Source organism: Panthera leo, chromosome F3, assembly GCF_018350215.1.
Source record: "Panthera leo isolate Ple1 chromosome F3, P.leo_Ple1_pat1.1, whole genome shotgun sequence".
NCBI lineage: Eukaryota > Metazoa > Chordata > Mammalia > Carnivora > Felidae > Panthera > Panthera leo.
In genome coordinates, this window is record NC_056696.1 from 40,288,176 (window position 1) to 40,311,943 (window position 23,768).

At 56.2% G+C, this 23,768-nt stretch overlaps 1 protein-coding gene across 4 annotated transcripts; it reads right to left on the reverse strand.

Moving 5' to 3' along the window:
- Positions 1-228: 228 nt before the first annotated feature.
- TNNT2 (troponin T2, cardiac type) lies at positions 229-19,511 on the reverse strand. Of its 4 annotated transcripts, XM_042925657.1 has the most exons (17): positions 19,393-19,511; positions 14,677-14,728; positions 13,758-13,768; positions 13,639-13,653; positions 11,290-11,319; positions 9,286-9,351; positions 8,883-8,918; positions 7,989-8,022; positions 6,821-6,881; positions 6,436-6,552; positions 5,466-5,543; positions 4,324-4,434; positions 3,468-3,473; positions 2,994-3,103; positions 2,395-2,485; positions 813-853; positions 229-480 (listed from the first exon to the last, which is right to left on the reverse strand). In XM_042925657.1, the coding sequence occupies exons 2-17, from the start codon at positions 14,712-14,714 to the stop codon at positions 435-437; spliced, it is 891 nt and encodes a 296-aa protein (XP_042781591.1). In that variant the 5' UTR covers positions 14,715-14,728; positions 19,393-19,511; the 3' UTR covers positions 229-434. The 4 variants fall into 4 exon arrangements, with proteins under 4 accessions (XP_042781591.1, XP_042781589.1, XP_042781588.1 ...); XM_042925655.1 differs by lacking the exon at positions 11,290-11,319 and having other exon boundaries at positions 14,677-14,724; positions 19,393-19,510; XM_042925654.1 differs by lacking the exon at positions 11,290-11,319 and having other exon boundaries at positions 19,393-19,510.
- Positions 19,512-23,768: the final 4,257 nt, after the last annotated feature.

Sequence of the window (23,768 nt, forward strand, 5' to 3'; positions counted from 1 at the left end):
TGACTCAGAGCAGCTCGCGCCACAAGCCCTTCTGCTGTCTGTGAGGCCCAGGCCCTGAGAGGGCCCTGCATTCCCCAGGGCCAGCCGCCCTCTCCCCTCCGGAAGCAGGGGGGAGGCGGCTCCTTTCAGTGTGGCAGTTATGAGGGGCCATGTCCCCTAGGGTCTCCCTGTGAGACAGGCTCTCGCCTCAGTTTCCCTCCCTCTGAAAGGGAGCTGACAGGAAAGCCATGCGATGTGTGTTGGCTTTTATTACTGGCACGCGTGGGCATGTGGGGGTACAGGCACCAACAGCAGCTTCCAGCCGGGCCAGCTCCTGGTTTCCAGACTTGAGTCGACCTGCAGTGCCCGGGGGTCGGAGGGGGGGGGGCCCAGAAGCTGGGGGGCAAGCAGGGCGGGGACACGGCGAGGATCTTTGGTGAAGGACACTGCTGCCCCTACTTCCAGCGCCCGGTCACTTTGGCCTTCCCACGGGTCTTGGAGCTGCAGAAGGAGCAGGGCCCAGTCAGAAGGGGGACACAGGGCTGGGCAGCAGGCCTCCACAGGGAGGGGGCGGAGGTGAGCGATGCTAAGGGTGGAGAGAGGCAGCCCGGAGCCGCTTCCAGAGATAGAGCAGGGCAGCAGCCTCGGGCTGGAGTGAGACCTCCCGGCCCTGTACAAATCCCCCACTGGGCAGTGACCAAGCAGGAGCCCGCGCCCTGAAGGGGAGGAGGAAGGGGTGGGAGCCAGAGCCCTCAGAGGAGGAGTGGGATGGCGGGGACACACGGATGGAGGGGGCAGGGCCGGGTAAAGAAAGGAAGGACCTAGAAACTTACACTTTCTGGTTATCGTTGATCCTGTTTCGGAGAACATTGATCTGTAAGTGAGAAAGAGTGACTTTGGAGCTGATTTGGCTCAGGTCTCAGGTGGCTGGGGGCGAAGGGGAAGCCAGCTGAGCACAGCGGTAGAGGGTGGGGGGAGGGGGAGCAGAGCAGCGATACCCTGAAAGTCAGAACAGGCGGGCATCCAGAGGGGCCCAGGTCCCACAGGCAGAAGCCAAGGAGAGAGGCTTCCTGGCCGCCCTACTGGTCTCTCACTGAGGGGTCCCCGAGGCACAGAGGGCTCAGGACGAGAGGCCTAAGGAGGCTTTCTGAGAATCGGGTGCCAGGCTGGGCCTCAGGAAGCCCTCTGAACAGCCCCAGCCCGGCCTGAGGCCCCCTGTCAGGCACTCTTGCCCAGTTGTTCATGAGGTACGGCACCCCCGTGTGCTAGGCCTGCAGTTCACCACCCTGTACTTGGGCCAGATCTGAGCCCGGTAGGCCAGGTGCAGAGTTAAATGTGGAACCAGAGGCAAAGTGGAAGGCCCAGGTCTATAGGGGCTGTAACAGCAGCTAATACCTACTGAGCACTTAGTGGGTACCCACCACTTTCTGTTCCGCTATGAGCACTTTCCCGAGTATTAACCCCCAGGATGACTGTGAGGTATAACTTAACACATGGCAAGTGCTCAGAACAATTCCCAGAAGACTTTACTACTATTTTTATTACTGCGATGATCTCTATAAGCCTCACAATAACCCTGTGAAATAGGTCCTGGGGTCATCCTTGTCACTTAGACGAGAAATGGAAAGAGGGAAGCAGGAGTAACTTGCCCAAGGTCACACAGCTAGTGAGGGGCAGGGCTAGAAATAGGACCCAGGCAGTGTGGCTCCAAAGTCCACGCTCAGTGCCACCACACAAAATTGCCTCTCTCAGCACTGGGGGGTGGGAGGGGACCCTGTAGCCATCCGGGCCTGAGCTGTGCTCAGAAGAGGGGCCCGTGCACAAAAGAAAAGCAGCAAAGTGGGCCCGGAAAGGGAAGCTGAACTCCTCTAGGCAGAGAGGCCGTGCTGGGGAAGTGTGCGGGCCCGGCGTTCACTGAGCCAGTTCTTGCCGCTGTACGTGCACCTGGGACCCCTCAAAGCTGTGAGTTTGAGGCTCAGCCGGCTGTGCCCACACCAGGGCCTCTAGGGTACATGGGGAGAGAGAAAGTGGCTGCGTCTCTGGCGAGGCCTCCCTCTCTCCACCCAGAGGCCTGGCTTTGTGCATCCTGGTCCTCCCACCTGACCCAGGGCATCCGAGCTGCTGCCTCAAGGCCTTCGGGGACAGAAGGGAGGGAGACCCCCAGGGCTGGCACGCCAGGAACGTGCCTTTGCTCGGCCCCAGCGAGTGAACCATCAGACTTCTCCAGCAAGCAACAGCCCAGTGGTGGACGCTGAACACTGCCAGAGACAAGACCCCCAGGGCAGGTGTGTGTGTGAGTTGGCAAGGGTAGGAGGTGACAGGGATAGGGGAAAGGGGCCTGATGGACAGCAACCATGTGGGACCCAATCCAAAACAGGAGTGTGGGATGGGGGAGGGGCCGGTGAGCAGGCTCACTTCATATTTCTGCTGCTTGAACTTCTCCTGCAGGTCGAACTTCTCTGCCTCCAGGTTATAGATGCTCTGCCATAGTTCCTTGGCCTTCTCCCTGCAGGGGCCAGAGTGGGGATGCAGGGCGGGATAGGAACAATAAGGAATGGCCCTCATCTACCTTCATCCCGGATCTGACCCAGCCTCCAAGGGCACCAGCCCTCCTTCCCACCTCCAGGCCTGCTAAGGGGACCCCCAGCCCACCTGACTCAGCAGGAGGCAGAGACAGCAGCACCTGGTGCTTAGGACCGGATGTGGGGTGGGGGGTGGCGCAGCGCGGGTAGGGCATCATTCAATCCCCCTTCCCGCCACCTGGGTGCAGGTGGGTAAGAAGCTCAGAGGGGCTAGACGCCTGCTCAGTTCTCTTTCTCTATTGGCAAAGCACAAAGATGGCTTGACTGGCTCACACCCAACTCCAGTGGCACCAAAACATTCCTGGCGGGGGCGGGGGGCGGAATATGTGAGGCAACAGCGCCCCCTGGTGGTGCACGATGAGAGTTGCCCTATGCCCCGACCCCCGTGCTGGCGCAGGTGCACGCAGTCGGCTGAGCACCACCAGTCCCCACCTCAGCTGATCTTCATTCAGGTGGTCAATGGCCAGCACCTTCCTCCTCTCGGCCAGAATCTTCTTCTTCTTTTCCCGCTCCGTCTGCCTCTTCCCGCTTTTCCGCTCCGTCTGGAGAGAGTGACAAGCAGGGGGAGTTAACTAGGGAACACCCCCTCCTTTCCCCTAACCCTCCCAAAACCCAATGGGGAGCAAGGCAAAGCCTGCAGAAGGACCAGGTTCTTATCCTCTTCTTCCTGAAACACCCACACTATCAGCTGCCTGGATTTCCTCCCCGCCTCCCCCCACCCCGGAGAAACTGAGGCAGGGGCAAGGAGGACCTCTTCAGTCCATTATTTCTTTGCCTCTCCAAATTCTTCCATCTCTCTCCCGGCTCCCTCCTCCCGCCCAACCCATTCTCCACACTCAGCATTCCCCTCCCAGCGAGCCCCCAAAAACGATGAGGAGGACAAGGGTTAGAGGTTTTGGTACCCACCTGGGCCTGCAAAGCCAGGACACCATGAGAGAAAGACCCAGAGAGAAAGACCGAGACCAGGGCAGAGATAGAGAGAGAGGGCAGGGCACGGCAAAGGCAGAGAGACACAAGGGGGAGAAGGAGAAGGTGATTCAGACGCTCATTGCAGGCAACCTTGTTCACTAGGACTATTCTGAGAGCAGGGCCATGCCATAAGTCTGGCTGGTGTGGTCACTGTGGCGACAGAGGCAGGCAGGCCGGGCTAGCTCTGAGCTGGGGGACTGTGGAAATCTAAGAAAATGTTCTGATCCCTCCACTGCACAGAGAAAATCAGTTTCATATTTCCTCTTCTCCCTTGAGAATGGAGTGTCGAGCAGGAGTGGGACACAAAAATGAGGAATGGAGGAGGTTTGCAGGAATAAACCATCTCACATCTGCGGGATACACAGATGCTCACCATGTTAGCCCATCTGATCTCAGAGCAGGCAGGGCAGACGATATTAAGCCCATTTTACAGATGAGGAAACTGAGGCTCTGAGGTTGCCTGAGGCCACACAACTGTAAGTGGCAGGTCTGAGTCTCCAACCAGAGCTCTCACTCTGGGCACAAGGCTCTTCCAGACACACCATCAACCCTGGGGGCTCCCGGGGCACTGCTGACACTCGAGGCCGCTGCCTGCAGCCCCCCCTCCAGCAAGACCCTCCTAGGGGAAGCCACAGCAGGCAGAGCGCCAGCTCAGGGCGTGGGCAGGAGGCGGCCTTGGCCTTTCACTTACAGGTAGGAATTTCTTCCTGGGATCCAGCTTGAAGTCTGTGGACACCCCCTTCCTCCCCATATACCAGGACTCCCTGAAGACCACTGCTGCTGCCCGACCTACCTTCTGGATGTAACCCCCAAAGTGCATCATGTTGGACAAAGCCTTCTTCTTCCGGGCCTCGTCCTCAGCCTTTCTCCTGTTCTCCTCCTCCTCCCGTCGGGCTCTCTCTTCCTGATTTTCAGCGGGGAGTAAGAGAGAAAATCAGGGGTGAGGGTATGAACCCCTGAGGCTGGGCTGAGGTCTGGGGTCTTTATGGGTCATGTGAGTAGAACTTTTCTCTCCATCACGCAAGAAGCTTCCTGAGGGGCCCCCCAGCACGGGGCCTGACACACAGGAGCAGCGAAGACTTGTTTATGAATGAGTGAAGAATGATCTCACCATCCCCTCAGGCAAGGAGCCCCCCACCCCCACCCCAGGAGGCCTGCTGTTCTGGAAGAACCTCCAGCAGCAGCACAGGAAAAGGGCCAAGGGACCCCCTGTTCCCAGGGAGCCTGCACCAGGGAAGGGACACGGCAGGAGAGGACTTCGCTGCCTTATAATGGAAGTTTGTACCTTTTGGCCCCTTCCTACCCCCCCCCCCCCACCGCCTCTGGCAACCACCAATCTGTTCTCTGCATCTATGAGCTTGACGTTTTGGTTTTGCTTTGGTTTGGCTGTGTTTCAGATTCCACATATAAGTGAAACTAGACAGTATTTTTCTTTCTCTGAATTGTTTCACTTAGCATAATGCTCTCTCCAGGTCCATCCGTGTTTTCACAAATGGCAAGATTCCCTTCCTTTTTTATGGCTAATATTCCAGTGCGGGGCGGGGGGGCGCTGCGTGTGCATGAGCATGCACACACACATATTTTTATGCCTTCCTTCATCGGCAGACACATGTTGCCTCCGTGTCTTAGCTCCTGTAAACAATGCCACAGTGAATGGAGCGCAGATGCCTTTTTGAATCAGTGTTTGCATCTTCTTCTGGTAAATACCCAGAAGTGGAACTGCTGGACAGAGAGTCTTGTAAAATATTAAGTTCATGAAAACCCAGACATTTCGGTCTCAGTTACTGCTTATTATGAGATTCCAAACAGTGCCCAGCACTCACCAGGGGCTCGTTGACTGAATCAATGTGAATGACTAGGGAGGGGCCTGGGGGCCTGGAAGGAGCTGGGGGCCCGCTGGGGGCTTCTGTGGGCCGTGGACTAGGGGTCACTCACTGCCAGGCGAGCCTGACGTTCCTTCTCCCGCTCATTCCGGATGCGCTGCTGCTCGGCCCGCTCAGCCCGTCGCTTCTCCTATGGGGAGAGGGGCACAGCCTGCCCAGTGCGTGCATATGGAGGAGGTGTCCCCAAAGGTACAGGGACCAACCAGGGAAAGAGGTGGCAAGAAAACGCACAGGGGATTTTCCCCTCGGGAGCTCAGGGCAGTGAGTGCCCTTCCTCCAAGGGCTTCTACTCTGCCAGTTCCCTGGACACAGAGCGCCTTGACAGGTGCACCAGCTCAGAATGCCCTGGCTGAATAAAGATAGCCCACAGCAGGCGTGTGCGGATGCCCCACGAGGAGCATTACTCATCGTGGGGTTGTCCTCAACGATTTGAAAAACGTCAGGCGGACTTTTCCTGTCTCCCACGAGTGCTGTGCCCCTGGCCCCGCCCCGGCCCCAGCCCCAGCAGCTGCTCTTGTGTTCACGGACAGATGGCCAGACCCTCAGCTGCCAGCCAGGGCCGCACAGCGGTGCCACAAACACAGCAGCGAGTCTGGTGGAGCGAAAAACAAACGAGTCAAAATAACCCCCCCTGGTTATGATTCGGGACTGTAGAGGCCACACTCATCTTCCCTGCATTCGTGGGGGGAGCTCCCAGCGGGAGGGAGTGGGGGGCAGAGGTGGGACAACAGGGATTTGACTCGTCGCCCCCCAGCCAAGGCCTGGGGCACCCGGAGACCATCAGCAGCTCTGGCTGCCAAGAATGGTCCGGTCTGGTGGGGACAGAAGGCAGGGACCCAAGAAACCACAGTGCAGGGCCTCAAGAGTGGCTCCTGGCCGCTGGGATCCTGATGGAGAGCCCATGTGCAGCAGAGTAAGGGCCCCCCCCACCCCGAAGGCGGTCCAGAGGAGGTGGGGCCTAACAAAGAGGGTGGACGGAGCGGGGTCTCTGGGGGCATTGCCACAGGAGGCTGGACACGCACAATCCTGTCTTTGAGGGAAATGAGCTCCTCTTCCTCTTTCTTCCTGTTCTCAAAGTGAGCCTCGATCAGCGTCTGTAGCTCATTCAGATCCTTCTCCATGCGCTTCCGGTGGATATCCTGCGAAGGCACAGCCGGGCTCAGAGGCTGCCAGGCCCATGGGTCCAGGGAAGAAGTGGTTGGGTAGATGCCACCCTCCGCGATGCAGGAGGGATGGGCAGGGCGGGGGCCTGGCCGGGGAAGGGGCCACCGTGGCCCGAACCCAGGATGAGGCCCTGCCGGGCCTGTGCCGAGCACCATCCTGCCTGCGCCCTCCACCTGCCGGCCCCCCAGCTCACACGGCCTCTCTCTCCCAGCCCAGGCCCGTTACCCCCGCAGGCACACTCACATCAAAGTCTACTCTCTCCCCATCGGGGATCTTGGGTGGCACCAGGTTGGGCATGAATGGCCTGTTGGAGAGAAGAGGAGGGAATCCGTGAATGTCAACCCCATCCCGGACCCAAGGGGCTCTGGGTGGCCAGCACAGGAGGGGCCCTTCTCCTTCCTGCAGACACTCGGCCGGGCGGCAACAATGACAGCTCCCCGCCAACGACAGCACCTCTCGGCACGTGGGCACACCGCAGCCCTTTCACGTGCGCCCTCTCGTTTTATCCCCCTGATACACCCCTGACGCAGAGACCCCCCAATCTCACTGAAGAAAACGGAGGCTCAGGGAATGACTCACTCCGGACCATGCAACGGGGACGTCACAGAAGCTATGGCGCGTGAGTTCGACTCCGAATTCCCACGGCTGGCCCGTGAACCCCTGGCATCCTGGGGTTTGGTCCCCGCCCCAACACATACTTGCTTTGTGACACCAGGTCCAGTGGGCTCCTCAGTTTCCCCGTTTGCCCTCAGTGAGGGGCCGAAATGAGATACTGCCATCCGTACAAGTGGCCGGGAAAGGGAAAGGTGCGGGACAAATGAACGGGGCTGGGATTGTCTCTGGGGCTGGTGTTGGGGTGGGGGGGGTCCCAACTTGGGGAGCAGCCTGCGACTGTGCTGAGGCGGCATCTGCGACAGGTTTGGCGTCACCGAAAGGGAGAGCCTCCCTGGCCCCCTCTCCACCTGACACCCACCCCGGCGGCTTCCAGGTGGTTTCATTTTGCGGCACCAGGCCGTCCTGCCCCGCCCCTTTGTGACACTTTGAAGCCAGCCAGGCTGGCACGCTGTCACTGCTTGGCTCCCCCAGATTTCCGTCCCTCTTCCTTCAGGTCCCACTTCAGCCGTGCCGTGAGACAGGAGAGGCTATCCATCCAGGGCCACAACTAGTCCACCCCTTCACCTCTGGGTGAACACAGTGCTTTCCATGCCGGGGTACGCAATTGGTAATGGAGCGTGAGGTGGATTGCAGCCCCCCCACTCCTCGGGCCGACTCTTGTGCAGTACACAACCTGTACAACCATACAGGTGCCTGCTGCACCCCCCGGCCCATGCCCACTGTATCACACTGCACTCCTGTCCTTCCTCACTGGCCTTCTCCTCCCAGGGCTTCACCACAAGTGTGTCCCGCTCACCTGGGCTTTGGTTTGGACTCCTCCACTGGGCCATCTGGGGAGGAGAGAAGCACACAGCCACAGGGTCAGAAGGCCCCAGATCTGGTCCCAGCTCTGCCCCTGATAAGCTGGGCACCCATGCGCCTCTGTTTCTCCATCTGCACAATGAGTTCCTTCCAGCCCTGGGGATCCCCGGTTCCAGGAGCATCGCGAAGAATTAAAGCAGCAGAGCCACAGACCCCACACTCCTTCTCCCATAGTGGCTCCCAGGGGGTCATCTCAGGGGACAGCTGGGTCCTGACAGGAAGAACACCCTCCCAGAGTGAAACTCCAAAGCCTTCTCTCATTCACCGGTTCTGGGCACTGTCCCCGGGATATCCTGGCCCGAGAGTCCCCTCCGGGCCTACTTGGTTGCTCCCTGGACTTCCTGGCCTCCAGGGGACCATGCCAGGGGGCATGATTTCAAGACCCAGCTGGCTGCCCCTCCCCTCCAGAGCCAATGCACCCTTGGTAAAGGCTGCAACATGACAATGACCACTGCAGTGACCCCCCCACATGGGCCATCTACATCTTGGGATTTCATCCTATAGACACCACACCTTACGAGTGGTTTTGCCTGAGCTCCAGGAGCCTTGTATGTGTAGGCGACTTCTGGGGCCCTGTCCAGATTGGGGACTGGACACTGGTCCCCTCTCCCACAGGCACCACCCAGACAGCTTCTCTGGAACGAGGGGGACAGAGGTTTGAAGGCCAAGACCCCAAACCTGCATGGTCATCAACTCTGTCCTCTCCTCCCCTGAACCCCTCCTCGCCCACCTCCCTGGAGGGAGCCCTGTGGTCAGTCTCCCCTAAAGCTGCTTGGAGAGGCTCCCTCGATGCCCCAATACCTCTCTCTTGATGTCCAACAGTCCTCACCTTCAGTTTCTTTAGCCTCCTCTTCTTGTCCGTCTCCTAAACAGAACGGGAGAAATTAGCAAAGATCCTTGTTCTAGACCCAAGTCCCCCCCTTCCAGAGTCTCCCCCACAGACAGGTCCTAACCAAAGTGCACCCTGCTGGCTCCTGGGCTCAGGGGATGTCTATTGGCACACATGCCCCCGGGCCCAAGGCTCTGCCTGACACGAAAGGAGCTCACAGTCAAGGTTCATTGATCGAACAACTGGGGGCTGAATCCCAGCCCAGGCAGGATGTACTATTGCATAGGTTGGAAAGCAGGTTCCAGGTGGATTTCTCACGGTCATAGGAGTGCCTCTGGGGGCTCCTGCCACCCCGCCCCCAACACCATGAGCAAGCCCCCCCTCACCCCAGACAGGGCCTTACCTTCTACATTGGTCTCCTCAGTCTCAGCCTCACCTTCAGCCTCTTCTTCTGCTGCCTCTTCCTGCTCTGGAGAAGTGAGCCAGAAACAGTGAACACCCAGGCCTTACTTAGGCTAGCAGGCAGAACCCAGATCAGAGAGGGGTGGGGATGGAGGTCAGCAACATCCAGGATCCAGAGGAATGTTGGAGTCACCAATATGAATGACAAGGGGCTGCTCCGTTCTTGGTTTAAACCAGAAGTTGGCAAACTATGACCCAAGGGCCAAATCTGGCCCCCAGACTGCTTCTGTAAATAAAGTTTTATTGGAACACAGCCACATCCACTCATTTATATACTGCCTATGGCTGCCTTTGCCATATTCTAGCAAAGTTCAGTAGTGACAACAGACCCTGGTAAACCATGACAGAAGGGCATGATCAAGCTTGTGGAGAGTGCTTTTGTTCTAGACCTGTCTCTCTGGGAGTTTGGGAATTGCAAGCAGGCCTTTCTGAGCATGGAGACCTGTTCTGTATGTGAAGGCCACTGGGAGGGCCAGAAGTCTGGGGTAGGAGCGTGTTAGGGTGCGGGGGGGGGGGTGCTGTTGGTACCAGCAGAGAAGGGCTTGCAGGCCCAGAAACACTCATTGTGGGGGGTGGGAAGGTCTGGTGGCTAGCTATTTCTGCCTCACTCAGCACCTTTGCCCAACAGCCTCCCTGGCAATACAACTCCACCCTGTTCCCCAACTTTCCACCCCCAATGTTCCACCCAGTGATCTGACACCACAGGATGTATCCTGCTTAAGATGAGGTGTTGGGGAAGCTCCTGTCCTTGACTCGGTAACTCTAGGGACCCTTCATCTGTATCCCAAAGAAACCCAAACAGCAAGACAGTGGGAGGGTAGATGAGGTGCCCACTGTGTAGACATTTGTACTGCCCAGAGAGTTGGTAGGATTCTTCTATTTTCATCCCTTTGCTTGGCAGGATATGGACCCCACCCAAGTCAGGCACTTGGAGTAGACAGATCAGACAGGATGACGCCAGGCTCATGGCTCTGCCCGTAGGAGGCATCTGGTCATGTTCACTGGCTGATGGGCTGACAAGTGGTGGCCTCCTGGCAGAGGGAGAGGAGAAAGCCTCAGGAAGGGACAGAGAGAGGCCATCACGAAAGAAATGTTGGCCCCCAGTCACTCTGTTCTCTTCTTTTCCTAGTCTGGGCCCGGGGATGCCTCTTCTTTGATCCCCACAGGAGCCTTACCTCAAAGAAGATCCTTCCAGAAGGGGCAAGAATAGAAGGCTGGCCAGCAAGACTATGACCAGGTGTGGGGTCCTCTTCAGGCCATCTTGTTAACCCCTGTCCCCACCCCATCTAATGTGTCAATTCTCTGTAGAATACCCCCTGCCCATGCAACACGCTCAATGAGGCGCTCCCGGCCTCCTCACTACATCTTGAGACATCACTATTAGAAAGTTCTTTCTCAACTTCAGCCCAAGTCTGTCTCCCTTGCCCTAGTCCCACCCCTAGGGGCTGGAAACAAGTCCCGGCCCCCCACCCCCACCCCACAGCAGCGCACATTTGAAGGCTGACGTCATGTCCTTTCTGCCCTGGCTATTTCCAGTTCCCCCAGCTGCTCTTCAGATCGCTCTGTCGCCAGGTCCCTCACACCCTGGCCACCCTGCCTGGGTCCTGTCCACTTCAGAGGGAGGGCCCAGCATCAGCAGCGGGGGCAGAGAAAGGCCACTCATTCCAGACATTAGTCGCCTTCTGTGGCCACATTCGGAGCAGGCCAGGGGACAAGCCAGCCTGGGTTCTTCCCACCGCCCAGCCCAGGAGAAAGATCAGAAACCAGAGGAAAGGAGCAGCGGCCTGGCCCTTGTGAGGCTGAGAGGAGGTGACTGACCCACTCCACACCTGTCCCTCCCCCCCGCCCGGCCCACCCCGCTCTGCCACAGAACAGGGCCCGTCCACGGCAGCCAGGCTCAGGACAGCAGGGAGCAGAAAGCACAGGAAAGTAAAAGCTGTACTACCGTCTTCGTCCTCTCTCCAGTCCTCCTCTTCTGAGGGTCAGGGAGTGGCCGCGGCAAAGGGGAGAAGCGAGACAGGTTAGTCTGGGAGCAGAAGGACGGGGACAGGAGCAGGGAGACAGCGCACGGTTCTGGGCACGGGCTTTGGAATTAAGCTCCGGTTCCAAGTCCTGAATCACTACTTCTAGCAACTGAGGCAAATCGATTCCCAGGCGCCTTGTCAGTATAATGGAAAGAATGATCCTCAGGTCTCCGCCATGATCTAGCAGGCATAGAGCACCCACCAGCTGCCTGGCAGTGGGAAGCACTCCGTAAATGACGGTATCGGGCCATCTCCTCCCTCTCTAGACACGAGGACAGAGGCCCCGAAGAGCAGAGAGTGGGAACAATTCCCGGCTGTCAAACTTCTCCCGTGTTCCTACCCTGAATGAGCCCCTCAGGTATCCCACAAAACATCTCCAATTTCCAGGACTCACAGTTCTGAGAGCCCCAGTGGAGAGCCTGGCACAGGGCAGTTTTGTTGGTGTCTTTCAAGGAAGCAGCCCCATCTAAGGAAGGCACGGCATTATCACACTGAGGAAACAGACCAGCCCATGGTATGCAAACACCTGCCCAAAGAAACAGCTCACAGCAGAGTGCACCCTTTCTCTACTGGAAGAAGAGACAGGGCATCGTCCATTCTGCAGGCTGAGTGGTCATCCATGTAGACCTTGCTCTTTCTTGGTCATGTATAGCCAGGGACTTAGCTATGAGGGAGGCGGGTAGAGTCCCTTCGAGCAAGGTGATACATGGAGCTCAGTCCACCATCACAGTGCAGAACCGTTTTGCTAATTCACAGCCAAATCCCACTGTGTGTAGCAGGCAGATGAGCCCCAGATCCAAAGGTCTGTATCTCAAATATCGCCCCCTAAAATTCACAAGCTGGCCAAGCCTCCAAAGCGAAGGAAAACCTACCACATCGAGAGTTTATGCGGGTCACGCAGCAGAAAAGTGGAGCCAGCTAGATTTTTTAAATTCACAACATAGTTCAAATAGCTTCTAAAGTATCTGGTGTTCCTGGAAAACCAAAGCGACGCCCATGGCCCCTCTCGGTTTCCCCTGTGAGTTTCTCATGTGTCTACTCTTTGGCCAGGCACCCTGGAGCAGCCTTAAATGAGAGTTGTGAGAATTTGCTGAGCCTCTAAGGGGCAGGATGCAAGCTGCCAGGCCTGCAGAAGCCTGAGGGGTCTGAGGGCTCCTCTGGGCCACTTGGGGCCTGGGTGGGGACTGGAGTGAGGCCTCGTAATCACGTCGGTGTGTCAAGCACTCAGGAAGGGAGAAAGGTTAGGGTGTTCTCGCGTGAGATATGAGGCACAAAGCTGAGGAGAAATGTGAGAACAGATCAGAGTAGGAACGGGTCTATGGGTCAGAAGGGACTTTCCAAGGTGTAATGATGTCTTCGTGTTTAAATAAAATGTTTCAGATAACTGAACAGTTTTATAATCTCATTCTGAAATATTATTAAATTGAATGCATTTAGGTGTGATAATGGTGCAATGGTTACGTCTTCTCTTTTTAAGTAGCGCTTATCTTTTAGGGCTTAAGTACCTACTGAACTATTTAAGCATGAAATATATGATGTCTGGGGATGATTTGTGATGTCTGCTCTAAAATAACTGAGGGGAAGGGTGCCTGCACGGCTCCCTGGGTTAAGCGGTTAACTGACTTTTGATTTCGGCTCAGGTCATGATCTCATGGCTCATGAGTTCGAGCCCCGTGTCAGACTCTGTGCTGACAACTCTGAGCCTGGAGTCTGCTTCGGACTCTGTGTCTCCCTGTCTCTCTGCCCCTCCCCGACTCATGCTCTGTCTCTCTCTCTCTCTCTCTCTCTCTCTCAAAAATAAACATTAAAAAATAATAATAATAAAATAAAACAAACTTTTATAAAAATAACTGAGGGGAGATGAAGCATAGGTGAAAAAAGATTGGCCATAGCTGAGGACTGCTGAAGCCGGGTGATGGGTGCATGGTGAGGGAGGGGAGGGCGTTATTCTATTTTGCTACTGTTACATGCATTTAAAACTTTTCATGGTAAAACAAATAGAGAAAAAAAAATCACACGTAATTAATTAGAAAAAGGGGTGATTCTGTTTGAAAAAAATGACAGACAAAGGAGACAGGTTTAAACCTTTTGCCTGAGACCTGAGCAACCGAGGCTGGAACGATTCCCATCCAGGGGCCATGGCTGCTGAAGGGTCTTTGCTCAGCTGGGAGTGAGGGGCGGGCACAGACAAGCTGTTTTCCCAGGGCCCCCAGAATATTGGATTCCTGGGATCTCCCCTTCCCGGCCCTCCCTCTGCCCGAGCTCCATACCTTCTGCGGCTTCTTCTGCTCAGGAGAGAAGACCACGGCCATAAGAGAGGAGACAAGAGGCGGGTCAGTTTCCAACCACGCTGCCCTCCATCCACATGAGTACACAGGCGTGTGCTTACCTTCCTGCTCCCTGCCGGGCAGAAGGACACGTTGTCAATAGCACATCTCACACACACCACACGCACACACTGGCCTTTTCCCGAAGATGACTCCGCTCTTTATTTCCCTCATTGCCTAATGAGGCTCACCCCCCCTCTGCCCACCTATAAAGGCACCCCCTAACCTGACTCAGCCTTCTCCTCCAGGGTTACCCACCACTGTCCCCAGCAAACCTCTGCCTGGGCCAGCTTGCTCTCTCCAGCGTCTGCCCGCTTACCACTCTCTCCCCGCTCTGAGCGTTGCCAAGCTATCCCCTAGAATGCCCTTCCCCCGCTCTTGCCCTTCGCTATCCAAATCCTACCCAGGTAACCCCTCTTGGCTAATTGTTTCCAACATGTAACATCTTAACATCCACAGGAGAGCACACACTTTGAGGGCAGGCATTCTGCATCCTGATGCCTCTGCAGGCTCCCTGGTGAGCACCACTCCCAGGAGATCATTGTGAGACCGGCTGCCAGTGTCCCACCCCCAGGGTTTCCCAGGCAGGGCGGTGGGCGGGGCACTCCAGGAGGAGTATGGTTCCAAGATGAAGTGCTAACAGTGAGCTCTGATTTGGGTTTCATGGGGCATGAGCAGCTCTGCAGCCTCGAGACAGTCACTGAACGGCTCTGGATCTGTTTTCAGGAGACACAGCTTCGAAGCTCCTCTGCCTCCTAGTCTCTGAGCCAGACAGGACCCCCAGCTGACCCTGAGACCCGAGCATCTCTATTTCCAGAAGTCTCCCAGCCTGTGGCCAACCCGGGGTCCGCAGCAGAACACTTCCCCAGAACCGGCACAGCCACTCCCCTCCCTATCCCAGGTGGCTCATGGGGGGGGGGGGGGGGGTAGGGCAGGGTAGGGAGGGGTCAGCACCCCAGACAGGATGCTCCAGATACTCACTCCTCGTACTCTTCCCCCACCTCTTCCACGTCAGACATGGTCTCCGCTCTCCCTCCGGAAAGAGAAAAATGTCAGTATGGGCAGAAGGGGAATCCGAGCCCTCCTCAGCTCTGAGAAGAGCTTAGCCTCAGGCTACTGCCTGAGACATGGGGAGGTGATGCTAGCCCTGCCCCTCATCAGCCTGTGACCTGCAGCCAGGAGCCTGCTTCTCCTTCTGTCAAGGGGGGATAACAATCCCACATCACCTCAAGGGCAACGGGTCCAATGTCCATTTCACCCATTCACCTCAAGGGCAACTGACGATGTCCATTTCACTCATTGTTCTGCAACAGATAAACTGTTTGGAACTTCCCTGCTCTGGTGCAAATCATTGTAACTCTCAAAACAATGTTTCTATAGTTGCTCAACCTTTCCTGCCCACGACCTTGCCAAGCATTCAGGGCAGCAAAGCTGTGCAACGCGTCCCCCTGTAGTTTGCTCATCACTGCAGAACGTTCCCCTGGGAGAGTGGGTACATGGACTGTGGCACATCCATAGCGTGGAGTACTTCTTGGTGATGGAAAGGAACAAGGCATGATACCCAGGACACCTTGGATGAATCTCTAGGGAATTACTCTCACCGAGGAGGAAAAGGCCAAGTGATATGATATCATTTATATGACGTTCTTGAAATGGCAAAGTTACAGAAATGGAGAAGAGATCGGTGGTTGTAGGGGGTGGAAGGGGAGGACAGGTGGGCGTGCTGACCCAAAGCACACAGGAGGGGCACCTGGCTGGCTCAGTTGGAGGAGCATGTGACTCTTACCTTGGGATCATGAGTTCAAGCCCCACATTGGGTGTAGAGGTGACTTAACAATTTTTAAAAAGGTGCACAGGATTTTTGTGGTTTTGGAACATTTTAGTGTCTGGAGTGTGGTGATGAACACATGAACCGACACAGATTAAAGCCATACTGAATTTCACACACACACACACACACACACACACACACACACACCTGGTCCGAGTAGAGCCGGGGAAATCTGCGTCAGATTATGGCTTCTAGCAAATGCCCATATCCTAGTTGTGACCTGTACCATAGATGTGCAAATATACCATTGAGGGGAACTGGGCAAAGTGTGCAAGGGAACTGTATCACTTCTTAGGATTGCATGTTAATCTACTACTGATCAATAAAAATTCCAATTAAGGGGCGCCTGGGTGGCTTGGTCGGTTAGGCGTCCGACTTCGGCTCAGGTCATGATCTCACGGTCCGTGGGTTCAAGCCCCGCGTCGGGCTCTGTGCTGACAGCTTGGAGCCTGTTTCAGATTCTGTGTCTCCCTCTCTCTGTGACCCTCCCCCATTCATGCTCTGTCTCTCTCTGGTTCAAAAATAAATAAACGTTAAAAAAAATTAAAAAAAAATTCCAATTAAATAATGTCTGCCTGGAGAGCTCATTTTGAGATGCACCCTTAACTGGGATAGGAACGGACAATCGATATTCCAACCCTCTTCCATCATCTTGCTGAGTGCGTTTGGGCAAGTCTTTGTTTAACGTCTCTGAAGGGCAGTTCTTTCTCTGTACCCTGGAGATAGACCGTACACATCCTGGCTACCCAAGGATCTTTATGAGGAGTAAATCGACATTAAGGAAATTGGAAGGCATTAGGCAGTGTGAGGTTTTGTTTCCGTGCAATTGCAGGGAGAAGCCACAGGGAGACGGGAGACAAATCTGGTTTTGAATCCTGGCTCCACCTCACGTTTGCCTGTGACCTTGGAAAGGTCACTTAACCTCCCTACACCTCAGCTCTTCTGTGAAATGGCTCCTCCTCTGGGAGGCTCAGAGCTCGTATAAAGTGCCTGGCCCAGAGCAGACCTCTGACTAATAACCGTTATAACCCAACCCTCCCGGGCCACATGCGTGTACAGCCCCGGGGGCACCATTCACATTGGCTGAAGCGTGAACGGCGGCCCCGCAGAGTTGTACAGCATGAGAGCTCTCAATCTTCCTGAGCGAGAAAAGGGATAAGGTGATGTGAGGGTGAGCCTACAGTGAGGCAGGAGTAGAATCAGAACAAAGGACACGGCCACCCTCAGTGAGGCTTCTCCTGGGCCCCTGTCTGCTGTCCCACCTGCATCCAGCCACCAACTTCTGACTCAAGCCACAGGTGACAGGGGCAGAGGGAGGGCACCGCTCACTGCCCTCTCCGCCTCTCCCTGCACATCCTACTGGAGTGGCGCCCCAGGCACCCACCTGATGACATCCAGTGAGTCCCTGTTCTGATGGGGTGGGGTGACGTCAGCTGCTTTCGGGCTGAGGGATTTGAAGGATTCTCTGCACCCAACTCCCCCTCTGAGTAGAGAACCCTTCAGACCCAATGCCCGCTTCAGCCGCCGGCCGGCTGGCTACTTATCTGAACCTGCTCCCAATATCCCGGGGTCCTGCCGGGTTCAGGACAAGCATGGCTGTAGCGAGGCAGGCCCCTCTCTAGCTCCCTCTGCTGGCGCAGGGTGGGGGCAAGTGAGGGAGGGTTTACACAGAAGCTTTGGACAGAAACTCTGAGCCACTTTTTGGCTCCATTTGGATGGAGGCGGGTGGGAAGAGATGTCAGATGCATACAGTATCATGCCGGGGATGGAACCTCATTCTGCTAAAGAAAGACCCAAACGCCAGAGCATCTCCAAAATGGGTCTTCAGATGAGAGTGGCCAAAGAGAATAGCCCCCTCACCCCAGATATGCACTGCCCCAAGCCCCAGGACAGTAGGCAGGAAGAGAATCCTGGGAGGAATCTGTCACCTCAGGGAGGACAGAGAAGTTTCTCACAGGGGCTACGCATGCCAGCCTGGGGCATGTGGCCTCTAGCTTTCTCCCCTCTCTCGCCCTCCCTCTTGCTGGCAGGGCTCTGGGCTCAGAGGAAGAAAGAGCAGCTTGGAGCCCTCTCCCTGCTCCTGGGAGCACCATCCAACTCCCAAAAATAGCACACTGACCATGGAGAGTAGGGGAGGGCTTTCAACCAAGAGGACAGCAGGCAAGCCAATTGCCCGAAGGCAAGACTGATGAAGGGGAAGGCGATAGGCCGAGGCCGGGGCTCTGGAATGAGACATAATCAGGAACCTGGCAGGGCCAGGAGTGAGAATGACCTGGAGCAGCTGTGTCCTCACACCCAAACCCTCACCTGCTTCCACAGACAGCTTTCTAGCCAAACTCCCTTACAGCCAAGAGATCAGGGTCACCTTTCTTGGGGAGTAAAGCAAAAACAGTACAGGGCAGAAAGAACACTGGCCGTGAGGTCAAAAGGTCTGGGTTCAGGGGCACCTGGCTGGCTCAGTCTGTAGAGCCTGAGACTCTTGATCTCAGGGTCATGAGTTCAAGCCCCGCACTGGGCCTAAAGATTACTTAAAAAAAGACAACCTGGGTTTAACCCCAGTTCTTGCGGTGTGACCGTAGCTAACTCATTTCATCTCTCTAGGCTTCTCCTAACCTATCTATAAAATAGATGAGCTTCAAGTTCTAGTCTCACAGAAACAAGTCTCTGAGTTTCTGAGGAATGTGGGCCCCATCCCTCAGCCCTTGTCCCCAACATCCAGCTGGAATCCTCCCAAGCCTGCAGCTGTCAGCCCACCAGGAGAGCTAGGGGACAGGGTTGAGGGGGGCCAGCAGGCAACCCGATCCTCTCAGATTCCTCTTCTGCCCGGAGAGGGCTTGCCCTACGAGACATGGGTCAGAGGAGGAATTCTGGAGGTCAGATGGCTTCCCAGCTGCAGTAGGCCTGGAATGTGCATTGACACTCCTTACACGCTAGGCCACCCCTTCCCTAGATGTTTCCTCATTCGGCCCAGGAGAAGCTGGAAGTCAAGGGAATATCCTTTCTCTGCCACTCCCAGACCCTGAGCGAGGTCTGTCCCTACAGGGCATGTTGGGATGGGGTGGGTCAAGGGTCCACGGGGGGCCAGGGGGCAGCTGGACTCTAACCCCTGGAGCTGGGTTCACACCCCATAGAAGGATCTCTCACTGGGGTCTCTCCCCCATCAGCCCCCCCAAATGCTACTTCGCAGGGCTTTCTCTCTGGGGAGGAGGGTGGTCCTGGTGGAAGGCAGATGAACGTCACATGTCTGTTCACAGAGGTGCTCCCCCGGTCCCTGCCTACCTCCGGACGTGGGCTCCTCCTCAGCGCTTACAAGACAGTTTCTGAATTCCTGGAGATGTGAATTTCACCACCGGGACTATTCTGATTGACATGACTGCAGTCTTGCTCTGCTCTCTGGGAGTCAAGAAGGACCTGCCTGGAAAGGTTTAGGGGGCCCTGGGCCTGGAGGTGAGGGGCGGGACTGAGCAATCTGGGGGAGTTCCTGTTGGTTAGAGCTTCACTGTCTGTAGAGCAGACAGAGACCTAGCAATTGTCTCCCCCACTCTACAGATGAGGAAATTGAGGCCCAGGGAGGGAAAGGCACTTACCCAAGACCTGCCAGCGATACAGTATCTTTAGTGGCAGATCTGGGACTCAAATCCAAGTCTAACATTTCTAACATACTGCCCTACTGTGCTAGTCTTGGAACCTCATCCCTGTGACACCCCTGTAAAGCGTGGCCTCTTCTCAGAGGGAACGTGGGCCGCTAGGGACTCTGACGTCCACTCCCCGAGGACGCAGGCAGACTCTGGATACAAGTGCCAGGCTGCAGGACATCTTTCCTCTCCTCTCTGCTCTCCCCATCTCGAGCCGCACCCGGGTCTTACCTCAAACCAGGAGCTGCCGACAGATCCCGAGGTATCTGCTCTGCCTCAGCAGGGACTGGGTGAGGGCAGGGGATGGAGAGGGCTTTAAGCGGGCCTGTGGGCTGGGGCCTTGTAAGCCAAGCCCTGCGGTGGGAGGAATGTGCAGCGGGAGACACAGCGGGGGCGCGGGGGGTGTTGGCTGCTATTTTGGCAGGTGCCAGGGACAGGACTAAAGGAACATGCACCCCACGCCATATAAGCCCATGTGGTTGTCCAGCTGCTCAGATAAGCTATTTAAAACCAGAACAGATATGCAGGGAACAGAGGAGGGAGCAGGCATGTAACATAAACCAGCTGTCCCTCTTAAGAATCCTGATAAAGCAGGTGCCAGAGGCCCAGGCCTGAGAAGGCAGGCTGGGAGCAGTACTGGGGGGCAGATGGCAACCTCTAAGACACTTCATGAGTCTCTGGGCCAGGGGTCTGGCGGGCAGGGGGAAGGGCTTATCTGCAGCTGCACGTAAAGTGATGCTGTGGGTAAAGACGTCTTCCAAGCTACTGGCTGCTTCTAATGGGCCGAGTGGCCTTGTACAGGATGCAGGCTCAGCAGGCCTCAGTAAGGACATCTGCAAAGTGGGTCTTTTCCATGACCCCCAGAGCCAGGTGGCAAGTCCTCCTCACTGGGAAAGGACTAAAACTGATACAGAATGTCAGACACAAGGTAGAACCTCCAGTCAAGAATGATGGTTGTCCTCAGACAGGCAGCTGGGTTGTTCGAGGGGGCTGTGAGGACCGCTGAAGCGCGTTCCCCCGCCCCCCCACGCCCAGGGCTTTAAGATAAAGCAGTACAGGACTGTGATTGGCTAAACCTACTAGACTGTGAGATACGTAGATCAGGGCCCTGGGTTTTTTGTGGTTTGCTTGCATGGATATGCCCACAACCCCTAGCACAGTGCCCAGGGCATCTTGCAGCCCAGTACGTGATGGAAATGAAATGGAGGGGGAAGGCAAGTCTGGCAGCAGCTGAGCTGACTCCCCCCCTCAGTGTCTCTGGGTCAAGTCCTGTGTCCTACCTCTGAAGAAGGAACGCCCCTCCTCTGGGCCAGGCCCACTCCTCCCGTGTGCCCCCCGGCCCTTCCAGCCCCTGACCATCAGGGATGTACACTCTTGTCTGTTTCTCTGTGGGTGAAGAAAGCCAGTCTCCCCCTCCCTCCTCCACCCCTGCCTGACCACACACCCATGCTTCCCAGTCCTTGACTCTCCTCTCAGTCCTGCTGCCCTGGGAGCCACTATGCGGCACCAACAGCCGTCATTTCTGCATCCCCTGCGTGCAGGACTTCCACTCGCTGCTCATCCACTCTATCGCACTCCTGCCCCATCAACTCAGCTGAGACTGTCCCCTCCATGGTCCCCAGTGGCCTCTGAGCCCAAGGGCCTGATTCCCCCACCTCCAGGCTGATCCCTGCCATGTGGTCCTCCATGCTGCAGGGAGATCCGTGGCACGGCAAGCTGGGGCCAGGTGCCTGCCGGTCAGCATCCTGGGGGAGAAGGACCCCAGGGAGGCAGAGAAGAGGCAGAGAAGAGGCAGGTGGTGGGAGCAGACTGACAGAGGAACGGTGAGCAACCAGGCTGTCCGGAGAGAGATGGAAGAAAAGTATTATCATCCTCTTTCCTGTCTAGCCCACAACGGCCCAGCCTTGCTTTGTGCCCTGGCCTGGAATCTTTTAGAATTTAAGAATTGTTGGTCTTAAATTTTCCCTTAACTCGAGCCACTTTAAGTGGTTTACTGTTCCTCGTAAGCCCAACAGTCCTTCAAACGGGCCATAATTTGTTTGCACAGATGCCTGGGAGAGGGACCTGGGCACCTCAATTGCCACAGATCCCCATGGGAAAAATCCAGTAGGTTCTCACTGTTCATGGACTATGTGAGGTTCTCACAAACCGTTCTAAAGCAGGGATTTAATTCGGAGAACGGAGAGGCAGTGAGTCAGTGAGAAAGTCTAGCCACTTTCCGGCAGCCACATCTTGATACGACAGGGCTGTTCCCGACCTGTCGTGGATGTCCCTGTCCCTGCAGGTAGATATACAGTGCTAGTGGTAGCAAGGAAGGGGAGACAAAGGCTGGTCCCCACGCAGAATTGCACTGGAAGAAGCGTATACTGGAACACTGCTTGCAGATTCAAGGGCCCACGAGAGAGTGGGCCATGTGTAAGGTCCCAAAGCCATGAGGGCAGGCAAGCAGACAGGGCAAGGAGTGGTGGGGGGATGCGTGGGGGGACCTGCTCTGTCTGCAGAGGGTACTCGATGTCACCTCCTCCAAGAGGCCTCCCCTGTCCACTCAGCCAGCCAGTCACCGCCGTGCTGCATTTCGTCCTCACACCCGTCCCCAGCTGAAATTATCTTGTGCATAGATTTGTCTCCTTGTTGGGGGGCTGGCCCCCTGACAGGAATGAGGTCAGGGCCTTTGTGGCGGGGGGGAATCCATGAATGCTAGGGACAAAGAGTCACGAGGTCGTGTCCCTCAACACTCTGTCCTGCAGCCTGTCCTTGATGGTCACCCCCAGAGAGGGTGTGCAGCTGCCAGGACACCCCAGACACCCAGGACCAAGCCATCCCCCTCGGGCCCCACTCAGGCCTCTACTCTAGAAGGTTTCTGGGAGCCTCTCCCAAGAAAAGTCTATGCGAGGACAGTTCTTGTCTGCTGGACAAATTCGCCCGCCAGGGGACTTTCCAAAGTTTAGAATAGACCATCATAAGTCTTTAGGTCCCTGTTTGAACCCTGAGTTCCCAGCAGGTCCTTTGAGTCTCTGGGCAAAGCTCATCACACTCCTCCCCCTGCCCCTGGTTTCGTCCAACAGTGGAGACCATGGGGAGTGAGGAGGGCTAAGCCTCTGGGCCGGGAGACAGAAGAGAGGAGTGGGGCTGGGGTCTTCCCTCCCAGGAAGTGAAGGGGCCTGGGGGTCCCAAGCCCCTCCGCAGTCCGCCTTCATCCCCCAACCCCAGGGGGAGGCAGTGGGGTGCAGGGCAGTGCCTCCACGTCCCACTGTCCCTAGCTCAGTGCAGGCACAGGACCAGCCACAGGAGACCCAGCAGCTGAAAATGGGCCAGTCTGGGGTCACTGGGAGGTCTGAACAGATGGGGCCCTGAGGGCCTTCTGTCCCCCAGTCCACAGGACCCAAGATAGGAGCCCTCACTCACAATCACAAAGGCTGGGACAAGGCTGGTGGTCCCTGGCTGGCTGCTTCTGTCCCACAAGCTTTGGGAACTGGGGCCTGATGATGGCCTTAAGGGCGGTGTCCTGAGAAACCCTGGAGTTTTCCAGGTATGTCTGCAGGCAGAGGACAAAGGGGAAGCGGGCAGGGCTCTGCACTTATTCTCCCCCACCTCCCCAGCTGGTTCTGGGTAAAACCAGAGCAGTCTGGAAGAAGAGTTCTAATGAAGTTCAAATGAAAAACTAAGTAAACGTGTGGGTGTGTGTATATGTGTGTGTATGTGTGCGTGTATAGTATATAAGTATATATGTATGTGCATATGTGTGTGTGTATATAGTACATAGTGTATACGTGTGAGATATGTGTGTGTACACATGCATGTGTGTATACACACACACACACACACATATTTTTCAATTACAGCATTAAAGGGTTGGATAGGGCACCGGACTGACCAAGTTGGGTTTGTCCTAGATTCTCAGAAAGCTCAGCAGTCTCCAGGCCCACATGGGCCATGATGCTTTGGGGAGAATGTGTTTGGGGAAGTGTGGCAGCAGGCCTGGTATTGTAGGTGGCAGTTCTGCCCTCCACCAAGTTCCTATGCTAGGATAGGGCAGCAGCCCGCCTGAATGTGAGGAAAAGAGGGGCTGCAGGGAGAATGGCAACTGACCCCTCCCCTCAGTCCAGTCACAACAATGATGAACCTGGTTAAAAAGCACATCTTCCAGGAAGGAATCCATTTTTAAGGTATTATTAGTCACTTACACCTGAGAGTGAGCGAGTGTATCAGATCTTTCCTGAGAACAGCTTTTTCAGAAAGAGGGTGAAGGGGCGCACAAAAAGGCACTGAGCTCCCGGCCAGAGCCGCAGGCCAAGGAAATGAGAGGAAAACAAAGCGGGAAGGGGGGCACATAGAAGACAGTGCAACTCCTTTACAACCCAGCCGATGGGCCTCAGCAAGCTGGAAGCAGGCCCGGGGGCTAAGGTGCGTAAATCCAGGCCTCAGCGAGGGACACCACAGGCACGTGGAGGCACCTGCTGGGAGCAGATCACAGAGGTGACCCTGAGGTTCTTCAGAGACAGTACCGCCCTGACCCTGGACGTGAGCGGGAACTATCTCCGGACGGGGTGTGGAGGTCACACGGTGCTGACGAGAACCAACGCTGTGCTGACACTGGGTCCCGGGAT